The sequence below is a fragment of the Manis javanica genome, chromosome 16, assembly GCF_040802235.1.
Source record: "Manis javanica isolate MJ-LG chromosome 16, MJ_LKY, whole genome shotgun sequence".
NCBI lineage: Eukaryota > Metazoa > Chordata > Mammalia > Pholidota > Manidae > Manis > Manis javanica.
Window position 1 is genome coordinate 6,611,767 of NC_133171.1, and position 20,091 is coordinate 6,631,857.

Consider the following 20,091-nt stretch of genomic DNA (forward strand, 5'->3'; position numbering starts at 1 on the left):
GGGACCTGAGCTGCTGAGCTCTGATGTTGCAGGAGGGGAGGTGATGGGAAGGGTCCCCTGCTAGCCCAGCAACAGTGCGAATTTGTCTCTATCGCATCTGCTGTGGGAGCTGTCCTTGCATTGCTACTCTTGAACCTTGACCACCTAACTATCCCCAGTTCTTTCAAAGGACACCTGAGGGAAGGGTTTGGTTTTCAAGGGCAGTTATGAGGGAACAGTAAATGAAGTCATCTTGGAGGTGCGGATGCAACTGTAAACCACGGTTCTATCAGCACTGTTGCAAAGGAAATGAATGGAAATGGCTGTTTGCACCATGTCAGCAACTCACCGTCTTGAGTCACCACGCTGAGCTGCAGCCCCATGTTGTGCTGGGGGGTCACGACCCACAAGTTACTGGTGGCTGTGATGTCAAATTCCAGCCAGCCTTCCTCAGAGGCCCACACCACGCGCGTGTCCAACAGAAACAGGTCAGAGTCTCTGCAGGAGAGGAAAGGCAGCCAAATGAGCGGAGCGCCCGCCCTCCTCTCTGCTCACTCTCGCCCCGTCCCGCCTCGGCATTAGGGTAAAATCCACCGGTTACATCAGGCCCACCAGTGCCTGGCATGAGACCGGGTAGGATGTATGCACGATGTAATGTGGGCAGAAAGGATGTACCCCGGGCACTTGACCTCGTAGAAATGTGTCTCCTCCTCCGCATGGGAGGATCCCTCAGCTTTACCACAAGCCAAGCTACAGCTGCTCACACCTGATGTTTTGGGAATTAGTGTAAATTACATATAAACAGAGTCATATTGTTGCTCATTTTATGGTTAATGAGGGAAAGCAGGGGAGGGGCAGTGAGGAAAAGGATGAAGGGAATACTAAATCCAGATTAACATAAGCATTTACAAAGTGGCATCTTATTCCTTTTTCTTTTTTCATTCGGACCAGACAATTTTCACATATTCCTGTGAAACAGGGAGAAACAAGAAGCCCCATCATGTTTCTGAGTAATAATGAATTCTTTTAATTAAGGCCTTTGGATGGTCTGTAGGGAGTGTTGTGGGTAGCAGGTAACCAGGTGTGTATGTTGCGTGACTTTAAACTCTCTCCCAGCACAGCTGTGACCACGGCCCTCCACTGGGACTCACAGGGAATATTTTTATATTTTTTAATTTTCAGCTAGCATGGCCCCAGGAGGTATAGGAAGATGGAATGAGGGTTTCTTCCTGCCCACCCACTATCACGATCGTGCCATGTTGGGGTGTTGCTGATACTCTGAGATGGGCTGACATCCCAGGGCCACCAGCGTGACATGGCCTGGAATCCCCATGGCAGGGAAGGGGGACCCCTTGGCCTCAGAAAGATTCCAACTCCCTGCGCCGGGACTCTCTTGCTATGATATTTTACAGCATTTTACTGGACACAGTACTAGAATTAAATGCTGGGTGAAAGGTGAGCAAGGCCATACTAATGCTATCCACTTAAATCAGCTATCCAGCGTCTCCATGTACTTTACTTTACTCAGTCCTTACAACAGTCCTGAATGCTAGGTGGGGCATTATCCCTGTTTTATAGCTGGGAAAACCGAGCCTCAGACATGAAGTCATGGACATGTGGCCACTATCAACGACTAGAGAGGGAGAGAGCTAGTTAGTGAGGAGAGCAAGCGATTCAGAGTTCCATAATGACGTGCTGCCTGTCCAGACTTGGGAGGGACCCACTGGTGGTTGGGAAGGACCACCTGTGACAAGTAAATAAAATGGATCTCTGTTCCACTGAGTATTTGTGAGGCCAGTGAAACATCTGAGTTAAAAATGTTAGATTTCTCAGAGCAGGAGCAATTTTTCCTGCTCACATGGCTGAACATTCAAAAGAAACTCTATTGTCCTCTTTTCCAAGCTCAAAACAGTAGGTCCAGCTAAAAGTAGTTTACTCAGCTGCTAGACAGAGCCTGGGGGGCCTAATTCAGGCTGCCATCTTTAAAGGACTCTCCGACATGTATGTGTCACGCCCCCTGTTGACAAATTACCCCATTACCAAGGTAACTGTGAGCAGGGAGACAGGGGGTGTTCATGGAAAACAGCAAGGGAGGATGAGAAGTCCAAAGCTTTGAAGTTAGGACATAAAAATACATTGATTCTGTTCTGGGAGGTCAGTGAAGACCCTTATCCAGAAATAACACAAACACCATGAACAGCATTGTGGGAAAAGTAGCCCTGGTTCCAGAGGAAGCACAGATACATTCAAGTCCAAGCAGCACCTCTAGGAGGAAGACACAGAGAGATTCCAGGGCATAGGGCCGCCCTGCAGAGAGGTGAGTCAACGTATGGAGCTATTGCCGAGGCTCTCGTGTCACTATGTACAGAGCTTCAGTGATGCAACTGGCACGTGATTTTTAAGGACTTATAACAAGGATGCAGAAAATTACAGTCTAAGATAAAAGTGCAGTACAGCTGGTAGAAAGAGCTAGAATGCACTTATATTTTTTAAAAGTAGGGTATGATAAAGGAATGTGTCTGTTACAAGAGAAAGCAGAGGGGGGTGGAAAGGCCATCATCCAAAAAATAGGAGAAAGAAAGTGGCAAAAAGAGGAGAAAGGCATAAATTAAAGAGGGAGAACATGAATCAAAACTCAACTTGGGGTAAAGGGAAAGAACATTGATAAGAAGATATGGAAGGTATGAACTCTGCAGGGCTACTGGGGGTTCGTGGACATGGAGGGCCTCAGTTTCTCTCCTTACTCTGCTCCTAAGGCATCCTGGGATCCCCAGGAAGTCGTGTTGTTTCCCCGCCATCTCCCTGCTTAAGAGACCTATGGGGTACACAAAGGTGGTCTAACAGCTGAGTCTGGAAAGATAGAAAATCTCTGGCTTCCCTCAAATCTAGATGTTTAAATCTAGAATGCTCAGGTCCCTTGGAAGGGAAGTGAGAGAATGGACTTAAGATAATGACTGAAATGAATAGAGGAACAACAGTATTTACAGTGTGCTTTCAACATGTAGGCATGTGCCAAGAGCCTGTCCTCAATTCCTTGGGAAGTCCAGAGGGGCAGGTCCTATGACTGTGTCCCTTCTACAGCTGAAGGTGTGGAGCCTAGAGTGGTTATGTGCATTGTGGTCACACAGGTAAGTGAGTGCGGTGACCAGAACGTAAAATCAAAGCCCGGGTTCTTAGCACCACATATGTATAAAGCAGAGTCAAGAAAAGTACAGGGCACAGGTCGAAAATACCAAGCAAGGGCTCAGCAAGATAAGAGATCAAATCTACTGTCCATAAATGCCACTGTCAGCTGGATACTGAAAACATGTTAAAGTATTAAGGGCTGGCACGGGATGGGAGATCACGAGCAGGTTTTCATGTAAGGATCAGGGTAGGAAGGGTGCAAGGGGCATGCAGAAAGGGATCCGAGGAGGCGGACACCTGCTGGTGGAATTCCAGTGTCCTTCCTGGTCTTGCCCTGCTCTTCCTCCCAAGCACAACACCCTCTGTCTAGACTGAGAAACACCACTGACATGCACTCACACAACCAGGGGGAGGAACTTAAGAAAAAGAATTACAGCTTGAAGGAATAACTTCACTGGCTCATCTTCAATTCTTCCAACAACTCAGGTATTTAAGAGACACTATTATTATGGCAAGTCACTAAAATGGTTTGACCTACATCTGTTTACTTTTCTTCAATGACGCATTGAAGCTTCCTGATTCTGGAAAAGTGTGACCTCGAACCAGATGCACCTGATTTGCCACGCAGAAAACAGGGGCTCCTTTATAAATGTCACTTAAGCAGAATTGAGGTCTGTTGTTCCCATAAAAATACAGCATCGCTGCCGGATAAAATATCCTGGCCACAAGGACCACCTTGACTGGATTATTTGGACCTCCTGCTGAGACAACTGACACACTCAAGTTAATACACCACATGAGAGATTCAATTTGGTATGAATTTACTGCCTATTTTGTTTCATGTAACCTCATGTTTCATGATGAAATGAGCTCTATCCTCAAGGATACAACATTTTTCTCAGTGTTATCCTGCATGAGTTTTTTCCTAGGGGATCAGCCTGGGCAAATGAATGTCTCAACAATTAATAAGCCTAAAAAGTTCCTAGAAATTTTTAAAAATTCACCACAGGGCTATTGTTGACTACCAGCAAGCCACTCATAAGTCTTGGATAAGTGGGTAGTTTGGGATCGTGCCTATATGGTCCTCCAAGGGGCAGCCAGTACTCCATCAGGCCAAGAGGCAGAAAGCGCGAGGGAAAACACAGTGGGTCTTTCCCCTCTTGGCCCTGGGAGAAGAGTAGAAGGTATCTAAGCCCCTGGTGGCTTTGGCCTTCCTGACCGGTGGCACACATTAAGGTCACACTAGCCTAGACAAAGTGCCACTGAGCTTACTGCCAACCATTTTACTAGAAAAATGTTCTTGATAAAGTGGAATTTATGTATCTGAAGCAAGCAGATTTATGAAATGAGTCTGTGCTCTTCTTTATTTCTTTATGACATATTCCTTTGCCATGCATGTGTCTGGACTTAATGGTAAACAGATACAAAACAACGTTCATACACTTGTGGACTGACTTTATGCAATAGGACATTTCAATTTTCCAATGGAATGAAAGTGAAAAAAATCAACCATTTTGGAAAATTAGCAAAGCACAAATTGTCAATTTTTTTCTTATGTAATGTGTCATATATATAGAATTATGCCTAAACTTTTACCATTAAAAAGATAGACAAGGAATAGGATATTTGAATATAGAGCACTACAAATACAGAGCTACACGGGTTTGAGGAACAAGGGTCAATGAACATTATTGTTATGTAACTGGTAAGCCCTCATTGATTTTATGCCGCTTGATAATACCCAGTTTTCACTCAAGGACTAGCATGGCATAGGGAGAATGTTCCAAGCGCAAAGGCACCTTGCTCTGGATGGGGTATGTCACCTCCAACAAACCAATGCCAATCACTTTGCTGACCGAATACTGACGTAGCTAGTCCTTTTATATAGTGTTTGCTCTGTGATTGTTATTTACGTATGTTAACTCCTCACACCACCGTAAGAGGTAAATACTATTAACACAATCACAGGTTTACAGAGAGGGAAACTGAGGCACAAAGACGTTAAGTAGCTCACTCACAATCTTACAGAAGCTAAGCACACAGCTGGCATTTGAACCCAGGCAACTTGGCTCGGTGTTGCGCGTCCTCCGGGCCATCGTAGCCATGGTTCCCAGGCTCAGCCTGCGCTGGAATCCCCTGGCTGCTGGCCCACACACAGACTGCTGGCCCACCCCCAGCGGAGCCTGAGAATCTGCATGTCTAACAGGTTCCCAGGTGATGCTGAGGATGCTGGTCTGGGGACTACACTTTGAGAGCCGCTGGCCTACTGTATATCCCCACTCTTAAAAGAGTAGAATCATCTTCATCTGCTTTTTAGACTTAAGATTCAAAACTTTCTTTTCTCAAGATTTCTTGCTCCTCTCCCTAGAAGAGTGCAAAGCAAATGTAGGCTGCTCCACAAGTAAATGTTTGATGGTCGTAGGGATTGGCCTTACCCTCAGGGAGTTAACAAGTTAGACTGGTAATCAGATCACAGGTAAGATCAAGTCCAAAGAAGCAGTCTTATGAGAAGGCTTCCTTCCATGCGTCCAAGACAGGGAGACAGGAGGAAGTCAGAAGATTACTTTGTATAAATCATGGCTACCTAACCTGTCCTCTTTGGCCACATAAACGGAATAGTGTTTCCCTACACTGAACTATACATTCCAACGTGCCCGACTGATCAAGCACAGATCTGATGAGGAGTTCTGCCGTCTGCTAAGCATGTTATGTGCAAATTATTACATGTTTTAGCTCTTATTACCAATCCCACATTTCTGTATCCTTGTCCAATATGGGGAAATAAAACACTAAAATGAAACTGTTAATTTTTGTGATTTTAAAAAAAAGATGTTTCACGTAGTTGTTGTAACCACTACCATGGCCTGTGTCCCAAAGAACTGGACATCCTGCTAAGGAGAAGCATACAACCAAAGCAATCTGTTTCTGGAAACAAATACTATGGAAAGCATAGTTTCCAGGAATAAAAACCTATTTTCTTTTCCCTTCCATTTTTCCCAAGTTGATAAGCAGTTCCCAAAGAACAGTTTCTCTTGCCCACTCCTTCACCTCCCCACTCCCCCAAATTTAGCATTCACATGAATGTACACAATTCTTTATGACTTTTAATTCTTCTCTGTAACATTCTCTTTTTTCTCTACTGTGCCTTTGCAAAGAACAGAATATAGACTGAAGAATAAGGTTTGATAGCTTCTTGAGTCTTTTTTTAAAAATTTCATGTACTTCACTATAGGTATAAGAAATATGAACATATGCCCTTGACTAGGAAGACAAAACTAACTAGTTACATAACCTGAGCTGCAGGTCAGCTGTATTACTACTTTTCCAGGGGCAAAGGAACAAATACAGAAAAGTTCAATGCCTGAGACCCACACAGAGTGCCAGAGATAATCAAGTCAACAGTAAGACTTCAGGAGTCCCTGCGGATTATACCTGTGAAAGCCAGATACACAAAGAAAAACAGGTGTGGCTGGGCATGGTGATAAAAGGCTTTGATTTTCCTCAGCCCAAACTACAATAGGGTTCTTCCATTCTGGCTTTCTCAAATTTGCCCTTCTCTTCAAAAAAGAAAACAGTCTCAGGTATCTCACTTTTATCTCAGTGAAGATAAAAGTTCAAGTCATTTCATTTCAGCAGGCAGCACTGAAATCCAACAAAATTCATAAAGCACTTGGTCTAGAAGAATCACTCTAAAAAGAACTAGCAATTTCCAAACAAACCAAAAAAGAATCATTCTGTAAGAAATGCTTTTCTAAGAAAACTACTCTCCTAGATCCTGAAATGGCATTAACCACTGGGCTCAAGTCTTGTTTCCAGCATCATACCATTTAGTTAATAAATAAAACATCAACATTTGTGGGAACTCATAAAGATTTTGAAATGAAAATACTACATTTCAGAGACATATGCTTCTGGCTATGATGTGTTAAACTAACACTCCCACTAAGAACAACTGAAAAAACAAACCTGTTTGAAGTCATCTTAGAGCAACCAAGACAGGCAACACTTGATGGGTCAAGATCTCAGAGTGAAGGGAAATACTTTGAGGTGAGCACTCTATTTGCTGTTGCCTTTTCATGTCAGGGCATTTGTTAATTCCTAGCATGATGCATAGATGCCAAAGAGAAAGGAGCAATAGCCTAGAGCTTAGAGCAATACCACTGGCTAGGGACAAAAACTGGAACTTCAGGAAGCTAGGACATAAGGGGCTTAGGTCCCAGAGGAAAGGGAACACATAGAAGTGAGCTCATAAAAGTGATCTCATAGAAGTTTAGGTTTACTTCCTCTAGGACCTTGGCTCTTTAAACCCTGGCTGCCTTGAACTCCAGTATTGCCATTTGAGATTTGCCAAATATTCATAAGTATATGCATGAGGTAAGAAGCTGAGAAAACAAGCAGAAAGAAACTGCTTAGAGGTTAAAAAACAAAGCAGAATTTGTGGCAGACTCTCAATTCTGGGCAATTAAAAATTAAAGTTCAGAGACCACCAAGGAAGAGGGTTTCTGGTAAACATCATGGACATTCATCTGAGGCCTCTAAAGGGCTAAACTTTAGGAGAAAGGGAAAGCCAGAAAAAATAGGCCTTAACAAATCCTGAAACCCAGCCTCAACTGGAACAAAAGAACAAAGTAATCTCCCTGTATTTTGTGTGCCTTGCAGAAGAAAATGAAATCCAGCCTGGAAGGAGATAATAGTATTTAGAACCACTTTTCATAAATAATGTCCAGAACTTAGTAAAAAAAAAAAATTATCAGGCATCCCAAGGAATAAAACCAAATGAGGAAAAAATCAAGGGAACAAACAGATGATGGAAATAGACCTATAGGTGATCCAGATAATAGAGATATCAGACATGATCTTTGAGTGTAGTTTATATAGAAAGGGTAATAAACTGCTAGATGGGCTTGTTCCAGGGAAGTAGGTTGGTTTAACATTTGAAAATTATTTAATGTAGTATATCACATTAACACTGTAAGGAGAAAAATCATATAATCATCCCCTAAAATTCAAAACAAATGTTTGATGAAATTCCACACCAATTTCTAATTTTAAAAATCTCTCAGCAAACTAGGAATAAAGGAAGACTTCCTTAATCTGATAAAGAGCATCTATAAAAACATTCATAGCAAACATCATTCTTACTGGTGAAATATTAAAAATATTTCCCCCTTTTGAATCAGAAATCTGAGGGATTTCCAATCTGAGATTAGAAATCTGACAGAAATCTGAATGGAATACAATATTGTACTGGATGTCCAGCCAGCACAATAAAGCAAACAAACAAAAATATAAGAATTACAAAGGAAGAAATAAAACTGATATTTATAGTGACATGATTGTAGAAATTCCAAAATTTTGCACAGAAAAATTAGAATGTGAATTTGCAAGGTTACTGGATATACAAGCAATATACAAAAGTCAATTGTATTTCTATATGTGAGCAAAAAACAATTAGACACTGAACTTTTTTAAAGTTAATAATACCATTTATCAGAATATTAAATGCTTCAATACCTGAAATAATTCTAGTGAAAATATTCAAGACTCAAGATTCTACAAAATATTAGAGAAATTAAAGAAAGCCTAAGTGAATACCATATTCTTGGATTGGAACAACCAATATTAGTATGAGTCAATTTTCCCCAAATTGAACTCTAGAGTTAGTGCAATTCTAATTAGAAGTCCAGAAAGTTTCTTTTGTGGAAACGGAAATGCCAATTTTATGATTTATTTGGGAATTCAAAGGGCAATATCTGAAAAAGTCCCAAAGAATATAGAGAGCATACACACCAGATATCAAGCCTTCTTATAAAAATAGAAGCATTAAGAGGAAAATATTGGTGCAAGATGAGAAAAATTCCACCAATGGAACAGAATAAATGTCTCAGAAACAGAACTACACATACACAGTCACCTGATTTATAAAAAGATGCCACTGAAGTGCATGGAAAATGCATAGTATTTCCAATAATTGGTACTGGGTCAATTAGGTTTTCTATTTTTACACAGCTACCTCAGTAACTCACTTATGATCGCAGATATCTGCTACTGTGGTTCGTTCATTCTGCTGAGCTAAACACTTCATATCACACTTGGGCATCTGACCATAACTCAAACATGTCCAAACCTCAGCTCATCCCCACTCCCCTTCCCTAAGTTATTTCTGTGTTCTTTGTCTCTGTGAATGGTTCAAAGTAGCATATCAAACTAAAAATTGTGGAAAAATATGTTTTTGACCTTCAACAGTTTTTTTCCCTCCAGAACAATTATGCTCTATTTGTAAAATAGGTCAGGATTTGTGAACTATGTAAAAAATTTTAGTTTAAGCAATAATTCAGGCTGAGATAGTTCCCAGGGACTCCACTGACATGGCTTCTCGGTAGCCTAAGGAAATCTTCCTCACTTTAGAGAATCAGCTGTAATGCAGCACTGCCCTATTCCCTTGATTCAGAGATGCATTTCTTCACATCCTAAGGATTCTGAAGTTAGGATGAAACAGGTGAACCAAACTTAAAACAAAATACACAACAGTTTGCCTGTTTCCCAAGAAAGGGATAAGTTGTGATACTGCTTATACCAGAGGAACTGAATTTTAAATTTTTGGTAATTCTCACTTTGTCTTCCAAAAGACTGCACCATGATAGAACATGGAAAAGAAAAGCGGTCACATACACAGAAGATAGACTATCACTGCGAAGCAATACAATTGCCAAAACATGTAGAGACATGGAAAATAGAATGTAGACTTGCAAAACCAGTAGACGCAAGTGTGGCCAATTATGTACCAGACAGGACTATCTTCAGACCCTGAAAAAATTTCTGGTTGGCTTTCAATAGATGATACCTGCCTTTGACTTCTATATAAAATTCACTTAAGAATAGTAAAAGTGTATCTTTAATCAAATAAATGTAGCTGAAAATGACAGCTTCTTTAAAGGCCTCAAAAATCACACTACTAATCTCAAAGTGCTGTAAAAGTGAAGGTCACGAGGGCATGTAATGAAAAGCACCACGCTGCTATACATCAATATGAAAAAGTTGAAAGTTTTTCAGAGCAGCCTTTACACTCCAGGTATGAAGAGGGAGAGTGTGTGAGATGTGGAAGAAAATGGTAAAGTAAATGGACAAATATATACTATTGTGAATAAGTACAAATGCTTTCAAATAAATTTATTATAGTCTTTCTTCACTCCACACCCCTCCTCTAGAAAAGCTGCTAATAGATCAACAAAGGTCTGCAAAGCTTTTCTGTAGGAAGTCCTTGAAAATCCAAGTTCCAGGGCCTGAATTTTTACAGACACATTCTTACCCCCAATAGAACGGTCTCATTTGACACCCAAACAGAAGCATTCTTGGGATGTTTGCACCAAAGCTAAGGAGGTGGAGATGTGGGGCATGCCACAAGGGCCTTGCCTAACTGTTTCTGGCACTTCACCTTTATCTCGGGACTGTCCCCAGGTCCTCAGGGTGGCTTTTGGAAAGCATGGCAGACAAGAGTTCAGGCATAAATGGGACTTGGCAAAATCCGTATGTGCCACATTTCATGCTCATGCTCTGCTTATCTGATGGGTCATGGCTAAGCCCTGAGTAGATGAGGTCTTTTCCAAACTCTTAAGTACTATATAATGCCAGTTTTTACCAAGGTCATCATAAAAACATAATGACTTAGAATACCAGATATTAACACCAAACTCATCTTAAAATATAAACACTGTACCATACCATGAAGTAAAATTTTTTTTTAAATGCAAAGGAGCAGCCTGTGCTACTATGACTTAACCATGAACACTGTTGGGTTGCGGATACCTCTCTACTGTATGGGTTGCTCCAGATCTTTTTAGGGCTCAGATTCTATCTCAGGGCTTTTTCTCAGGTTTTGAATAAAGTATCAAATTCAAAGCACCATCTACTCAAGGAGTCACTTTTTCGAACTTACCATGTCCAGTGATTTCTTATCAGTCAGAGGAACATGTTTCTGCAGAGTTCACAGCAATGGCTTATCTTCCAAGCATCTTTTCTGACCCTCCCTAGGCCACGCTTCCTAGCTGCCTTTAGTATCAGGAGGCCCAGCATACAACTTCTTCGGCCTCAGCTGAGGGTATGACTCAGCATCAAAAAACCTGCCTTTTTTCTTTTTCCTTTTTCAAGAAAGCCAACTATTTTGCAACACAAACATTGGTTAAATTAAGTTAACCCATCAAAAGTACAAATTTCACTTAAACACAGATTAGACAAACAAGTTTTCTCACAAGTCTGGAGAATCATTTTCAGCCAGGACACCCCAAGACGGTGCAGATGGGGAGATCAAACCTTCCCCAGAAGGAGTCCTGCAGTTCACCCTGGAGGCCGCTGGGAGAACATCAGGAGACCGCAGGAGGCCTGGGCTCCGGGCCCACTGATAAGGAAAGAGAATCTCCTGGCCAACCTGGAACCCTTCAAAAGCACAAAAGTCTCCCAATTCTCCCAGTATTTCCCCTTTCCTAAGCACACAAAAATTAAACACATTCAGTCGTCAGATACTCCCATCCTAGAAGGCAGAGCAATTACAACTCTGCTTTGACAGAGAGTCATCAAAGGTTGGGACTGTTTGGGATTTTGTTTTCCAAACGCACTGCTGGCCTCGAGGAAGTATGACACCACCATCTTAAGCACAAGGCAGCTGTTCATTTTTGGCTGGAGTTCAATATAAACCTTGCAAATGGTCTGCTAGCTCTCTCTTTTTCTAAGTCATAATTTTGAAAAATTCCATAGTCACGAAACTCCCAATCTAGTGTTTCACTATAAAGCTTTTCCTGCAGAACAGAGAAAACCATGTATTCCAAACAAATGTCTGAGTAGGTTATTTCCATCAGAGAAATACAATGGGACAAACAGTTAGGCAGACTGGAAATCAATTTCTAGAGCAATTCCAAAGAATGAAGACCAATTCTCTTTGAAATGATGAAAATGTAGCAACAAATAATTTATTTTTCAAAAGAGGCCCTGAACAGTTAAGTCATTAAATATACTTTTATTTAGCAGTGAAAATCAGACATCAGAAAACTTCCCTCTCGTTCTGAAATCTTTTGTGTATAAAGATACCACAATGGCTATATTTTACTTATCATTTAACTATTCCAGCTAAGAATTCACATACAGATCCCAGATTATGTTCAACACCATGACATGTCCCTAAAGCTTGACGAGTGACTGTCCTTCTCAATTTCCCTCATTACAGATTCAAACATGCATAAGGATCAGATGTTGGCAGTGCTCTCAAAATAAACCTTGATGGGTCGAGTTAACATTTGTTATTATTTTAGTGTGCATGTTTATGACAGACCCACACACAAATCGGTAACTTCAGGAGATACCAAAGTCATTCCTAAACCTTGGAACATTCTTGGGAAGTCAATAGACTTCCAAGACCAAAAGCAGAATCCAGATGTAGTTTATAAAACCAAAGCTGGCAGAACCCTTACAGAGTCTGTAAATGTGGGGTTCTGTCCCCCTCTGTAGTCTCTTTTTCTCTTCATATTCACCATATAATTGTGGGGCTGTCATGCCACATGCTGAGTTTCTATCTCCTGCCCACTGAGAACCATGCAGCAGTCTTCATCTACTCAGGCATCAGGACCCCATTCTCACCCACCTACTAATGTAAGTACTTAGCAAGATTCAAGGTCATTGGCTTGTCTACTGTGTGCTATAGGATTGAACTAACTGCATAATAGTTCATCCCTTAGCTCTTCTTATCCTCCAAAAGTCACTCCTGGCAAGTTTTGCTTTATTACCGGGGAGCCTCAAGAACATACTCCCTTATAGTTCTTTTGTAAAGCAGTCTGGCCTCATTTCAGGAAACAAGAACAATACAGATGTGGGGGAAAAAGTCTTTAGTTCCCTTGACCCAGATGATAAAAGTACATTCGAGACACACACACTCACTCAAAAATATATCATGTATAGGATATCTACATATATATGTGTGTGTATGTTATTATATGCACAAATACATAGCCTTCCATTCGCTTGAAATTAGTATCATTTGTTAGCATCCTACATCATTGTCATGTGTTAATTTATTTCAGCCACCCTCAGCTCTCAAAGCAGGTGCTAAACAATAGCTGGAAACATCACTAACAAATCTTATGTTCTCTATCATGAAGGATGCTTAGTCAACACCATTCACTGGCTTGCTTAGGAAGTTAGGAAATCATTCACGTAATAGCAAAACATTTTCTTGCTGCCTGAGCCCTACCACTGAGAACACATCACTACTCAGGCTCTTGTGCTGCCCCCTGAACCCCAGATCACCTTCCACAGACATCGTCAGGGTTGTATGATGCCGGATGAAACATGGGGACCAGCCCCACCCTTTTGGGGTTCCTTGAGCCTTCATACCTGTGCTGATGCTCCTGCAAGACTTGATAAATGCTGATAAGAAAAGTTTGGTTTTTAAAACTCCCCACAACACAGTCCTTGTAGATGCGGAATTCTGCAGCCGTCACCGCCTCACCCTCAGGAATCTGGGATAAGTTGAACTTGAACTCTTTGTGGTGCCGCTGGCGCGGGGCGAGCTCCTTGTCGTACTCCACTATAGGATCAAACAAGAGAGAGTGAGAGCTATTGTTACTTGACTAAGTGCCACGGCCTCACGTCAAGAAAGCTTCCCCGCTGTGAGTCCTAAGTGGATTACTGGGTACCAGTGGCTTATTAGAGAGACCGGGGGTGGACAGAACCCTGGCTAGGCTGTCAGACAGGCTGAGATTAAAATCCTTCATTTTACCCAAGGCTTAAATAAAATTATTAGATTTTATTTAAATACTTTAAGTACTTAATGTAATGAAGTTGCATGAAAGCAAGTTAAACTCTTGGCTTCAGGCTTCCTCGTCTGCAAGAACAGAGGGGACGTGACCTCACAGGGAAGTTGTGGAAATTATAGAAGCAGTGAACAAGAATGCATCTGGCGGTCCCAGCCCCTGGGCGCTCCTCCGGCCCCTGGGTCTTCTGCAGCCCTGACCCTTCAGGTCGGTTCTCCTCTCACCAGCAAGGAGTTGGTGTGACCCAGGGAACCCCTGAGTTGACCACTAGTGGGGGCCGCGTGGTGGGAGAAGGGAGAGAGTGGTGCATTTTGCCTGGGCCTGAAGCTTGAAGGGTCTTCAGATTTTGCCTGCTGTTCAGGCTGGAGTCTGGGGCAAAGCTTCGTAGGAATTGGTACTCTAACTAAAGCCCATTGCCCTCCCTCTACTGGGAGAAGCGGAGGCCTGAAGGCCCTCTGAGCTATAGAGCAGAAGTCTCCAGTTGATCTGCATGTAGAACCCACATGTGAGAACAGAGATTTGGAAGTATGTCAGCAACCATATAACCTGCTATTTTCTAATGCATTTTTTGAAAAACTGGGAAAAAGATTGAGTCTAATAGGTTTTTTGTTGTTGTTTTTTATGAAATATCTACCCTGCAATGAAGACAAATTATGGAAAACTACAACTACTGATTATCATTTTTCAGAGTCAGATTTTAGACATTTACCTGTGTAAGAGAAGCAGTATCGACCCCAGATGCTGAGGTCATGATCATTGTACAAGAGAAAAAGGTGCGATCCACTTCCCACCATAAATCCTTGACTCTTTTCCCCAGAGTTTGGACACACTTCTGCCCTGCTGTTCCTGTTAGTTTTTCCTTATCTGCAACCACAGTGAAATTTCATGTGCAAATTAATCCTTTATGGCAGAGTTTTCCCAGGGCTTGTGGGTAGAAAAAAAAAATCAAATTATTTGCCACCTTCAACAGCCCACTCTCTTATCTCATATGTGTTGTCTCCATAATCACCAGAGAAAAGCTTTGGAGATTTAATTTCTCTGAAAAAAGAAAAGAAAAAAGCCAATAACTTGTTATAAGAACCTACGACCTCAATGGCATTTGCAGAAGCCAGGCAAAGTTAAACCATCTACAGATATGAGGTTTTAAATAAAGAATTTCTGAAACGTCCACATGACTATACAGATCTTTTAAATTCAGATTATCTCTTTTTGGGTGGGAAGTTGTGGTGGAGCGTGAGGGTTAAAAAAGAATAAGCTTTGGTCTGTGTAAGAGCTTGAATATAAGTAAAAAAAGGTCCAACCAGAAAGTAAACGATGGTTCAGCTGAACAGGAGAACAGGTTTTCTAATTAGTGGTTGAGCATGAAAAGCAATATTGTTGCAGAGTTCACCCAAGGACACCCACACATGATGGGGTGTCACTTTTCCCTAAAACCGATCTGCCTTGTAAGTTTGATATGTTATCATTGGTGGTTAAAAAGTGAAAAAAAAAAAAAAAGTGAATCAAATCTGATTTCCCAAGAAGACTTTCTGAAAAATAGTCACACAGCTTTTCTACAGGGTCTTTTGGGTGCTTAAATTTTTATGTCAATAAATGAAAATATATTCTTAAGATTCTGTTTGAGAGAATGAATAAGAATTCCTCCCAGAAGTCTTTCAATTGCTCTTAATATAAACAATTGGAAAAAAATTTGAATGTGGAGCAAGACGTAAAACAGGAATTTAAGATATTTCAGAGTAGAGGAAGGGACATGAATTTCAATGAGAGAGAAATGTGGAAGGCCTCTCGAGAGGTGCACCACCCCCGATAAAAGACACCACACTTGGGTGGCCCTCTCTGGTGGGGTGGTTCTAGGTGGGCCCTGTGACCTTCTCCAGACTTATAGAATGTGCTGGGTGACTTCCAAGACTAAGTCATAAGTCTTGAACTTCCTTCCACTAAGGTTTCTTGGGATGCTTGTCTGGGGAAACACGGCTCCACGGAAGAAGCCCAAGTGCTCGGAAACCGCCACGCTGTGTGGAAGCCCGGGATAACCAGGTAGAGAGGCCATATGGTGCATGGAGAGACAGGGAGAAAGAGAGGGAAGGAGGAAGGGAAGAGGGCAGTCAGTCTCCACCCACCTCAGCTCAGGCACCAGACATGTTATGGAGACACCATCTGACTGTCCAGTCCAGTGGACTGGATGACTGCGACCCCAGCCACCATCGGCCTACACTTGCAGGGAAGACCTTAAGCAAGAACCACCTAGTGGAACCTGGTCGTTCTACAAGGCTGAGAAATTATAGTATAGTATTGTTTTAAGCCACTATGACTGTGGATGCTTTGTTACGCAGTCATAAGCAACCAACACAAGAAGAGAAGGGAGGACTGACCTCACTGGGGAGGGGAGAATTTGCAGGCAATTCTAAAGGATAAGCATTTTGAAATGCTGAGAGGCAGTACGTATGATTAAGGAAGAATCCTGGCAAAAGCTCATGACAGATGTGAAGAAATAAATAATCCAAAATGAGAAAATAGAAGCAGAGTGCAAAGCCTTCCTCTTGCTACAAGACGAATTAGAACTCATTGCCTCATATGTGCATTTTCCCATTTTTCCTCTACCAAGACAACATAATCCTGAAGCACTCTGAACTTCTTTCTGCTTTTCCCTTATCCTTCCCAGAGGGGATCTATGGTCTCCTTAGCCCCATAAGTCTCTGGTTGCTACCCACCTACCCACCTCATTTGAAATTCTCTCACTCAAACCTTTTACTCTGTTGTCTTCTGAACCTCACCTTATGCCTCTTAGCTTGAAGCTGTACCACCTTCCTCACGCTCCTGATGGAAACTCAGCCACTGGTTATTGGAGTTTGCTTGGAACTCCTTTCTCCCTGTCCTTTGTCTAAAATTGAATTCATGCAGTGCATTAACTAACCTTTCATAGGAATACAAGAAATTAAGTACTACTAGGTCACTGCCTACACGTTTATTTCAAGACCACAAATAGTGAACAGTAATGTTTCCAGTGAGCATAGCATTCCCCCTTCAAGCTCGACGATTCTGGACTCCTCGAGTGTCAGGAAAAATGGGAGGTAAAGAAAGGAGAGGAGCTGAGTTCTGAATTCAGTGCTCAGTACCTATTTTGTAGCCTTAGCATTTGGCTTCTCAGTGGTGGCACCTTGTGTGTTTGTACAGTTACATAGTAGCTAAGAGTGTTGATGATGTATCTAACTGCCAAACTAGTTTTGAATTCTAGCCTCCCTTTTTCTTATGTGATGCTGAGCAAGATATAAATTAAAGCTTCAGTTATCAGTAAAATGGCAATAACACTTTTGAAGATTAAGTAAACAATTTACACAAAATAGTTGTTGGTAGAGTAGGCGGTCAATAAATGTTAGTTGTGATTATTATTGACTAATATTCAAGTACCTAGCTCCTTGGAGCTTGGAGTATGTCTTTGCTCAGAAATTCAAACGTACCCATGAGTCTTCAGCTGGGGCTAATTAATGCTTCCTCTAAGTTACCTTTTTAAGTTGGAGAGATGCATTCCGGGCAAAGGGCAGTAAATGAAATCACTGCACTGAGTATCATCAGCCTTGGTATTTGGCTAGGGAATACAAGTGCTGTGTTCTCTAAGGCAATAATTCCTAGAATTTTTTTGATTTCAAGGACCAGTGAAAACATTTTTTTAATAGCAATGGCCTTACACAAGGTCATCTACTTTCTCTGTTTGCCATTTGTAAGGATAATAAAACAAAGGAGACAACAAACAACATCTTTTTAACTCTATGGTTTCATTTCTAGAGGTCCTTTTCACACCAATAAGATAGAAAGGACACAACTGAAGAATTTTTACAATCCTTGAACTTGAGTCAGTTTAGTTTTATAAAGCTCACTCCAGTCTCTTTCTGCCGGAGACTGTTATCAGCTGAGATTTCAGCTCAGCACCACTCCTTTGACTAACACGTAGGAACCAAAACCCTAAAGAATAAAGGTTACTGGTTTAAGATGAAAAATGTAAATGATGCAATATTATACATACAAAAGGATATAGGTAATTTAGGGGGTAATGAAGCATAGTAATAAAGCACCAAGGAAACCAGCACCGAACTTAAACACTGGAACATGACCAATACTGTGGTACTCCTCCCTGTTGCCACCCCCACCTATGCCCAAATTGTATCTGGTGTCATGAATAGTGTCTAGCACTCCCGTGCCTTTTAAAAATGAACAGGTTTACTACATATGTGTGTGTGAATAAATCATAGTGTTTAGTTTTTCTTTTTTCCCTTAAAGTCTTTCCTTTCAGAGACATGATGGAAGTTTTACAGGCACCCATGGAAAGTACAAGTACAGTCACAGCCAAGAATGAAGGCAGCCCAAGCAGATGGCTGTGGCCGGTGGGGAGTGGAAGTTCTATGAGTGGGGCATGGCTGCTCTGCAGGCAGTGGGTGACTATTCACTCTTCTCCTTCTTCACTTCATCCACATAGACATCTATTAAAAACACGAGCATTTTCTTAGCAAATATTGGCAAAAATGTGGAGGAAGTAAAACCCTTGTGAATTGCTGGTAGGAATGAAAAGTGCCCTGGAAAATAGTTCGGTGATTCTCAAAAAAATATAGAATTGCCATATGATCCAGTAATTCCACTTTTAAGTAGGTAGACGTATACAAAAGAATTGAAAAACAGGAGTTAAACAGGTATTTGTACACCCATGTTCACAGCAGCATTATTCACAGAGGCCAAAAGGTGGACGCGACCCAAGTGTCCACTGATGGATGAGTGGGTAAACAAAATGTGGTATGTGTATATAAACAATGGATATGATCCAGACTTCAAAAGGAAGGAAATTATGACACATGCTACAACGTGGATGAAACTTGAGGACATTAGGCAAAGTGAAATAAGCCAGATTCCACTTACATGGAATCTTGTAAGTGATTCCACTTACATGCATTACCTAGAGTAGTCAAATTCGTAGAGACAGTAAATAGAATGGTCGTTTCCAGGGCTGGTGGAGGAAGGTGCTTGACGGACACAGATTTTCAGTTCTGGAAGATGAAAATATCCTGGAAATGGATGGTGGTGATGGCTGCACAAGAATGTGAATGTACTTAACGCCACAGAACTTACACACTTGAAAATGGTTAAAGTGTTAAATTGTATGTTGTACATATTTTACCACAAAAACTAATAGAAATGAACATTTTTTCACACAATCATGCATGATGTGCCTAAGTTAAAATAATTCTTCACTGTCCTCTAATACTCAATCCAAAATCAAATATCCTTAAATACTGCCTTTCTACATTTGGTTTATTGGAATCAGGAGGCAAACGGTACAGTCATTTCTTGGTTGTTCTGTCTTTTAAGTCTCTTCTAAACTAGCAAACCAGAAATAGAAAAAAATCCAGTGATCTGATAATAAGGTTATCTAATAACATAATTAGCAATATTCTTAATGGTGATACATTTGAGCCACTTCCTTTAAAAGCGGGAAGAAGTTGAAGATGTTTATTTTCAGTCTTATATTTTAATTATATATTCATTTTCTTTTAAACATAGAAATATTCAGGAAATCGATTTCTTTTTAAGTCGACATTTTCTAGACATTTGTCAATTGCAATTTAATTTTCCAAATTTATTCCCATAAAAATTTTCAGAGTATTCTCTTTAATCTCTGCTTTATTTATGGCTTTTTTTCCCCTTGTGGGTAAAATTGTAACATTTCCAGAATATCTCACCTGGCTTTGGTGCATTTACATACCCTCAGGGGTGGAGAGAAGTTTATCTCCATGTCAATGGGTAATTACCTGGGCAACGGAGGGCGTGTCTGAACCTGAGAGGTTAAAGGGGAGGGGCTGGCTTGCTTGTTGGTTTCCTTCTGGAGCACGGAGCACAGGAGAGAGATGGCACTGGACTGCAGTTTGTAAGCAATAAATGGGTTTTAAACTTTTTTCTCTCTTTGACTGATTTCGGTTTTTGGAGGTATTTTGCCCAGGGATTTCCTCTCCCTAGACTTACATCTGGCTTAGTTGGCAGGATTCCTCTGAACCCAAAATCTGTCATAATGGGTGTGACCTTTGGGAGCGCTGCTCCTGTGAATGGTGGGGAGGCCCTAGTGGATGCAGCGGCAGAGGATGTCACTTCACCTGTTATTATCCCCCCAGCTGTGGGGCTTCCAATTTGGGAATCCCTAGTGGGG

General features: G+C 41.4%; 1 protein-coding gene across 1 annotated transcript in view; it reads right to left on the minus strand.

Moving 5' to 3' along the window:
- Positions 1-20,091, minus strand: part of BMP6 (bone morphogenetic protein 6) — a 159,427-nt gene that overhangs the window by 14,136 nt on the left and 125,200 nt on the right. The window contains exons 2-3 of the mRNA XM_036998339.2: positions 13,486-13,678; positions 329-477 (exon numbers count right to left, since the gene is read on the minus strand). Coding sequence (XP_036854234.1) covers positions 329-477; positions 13,486-13,678 — 342 coding nt within the window. The remainder of the gene's footprint in view (positions 1-328; positions 478-13,485; positions 13,679-20,091) is intronic.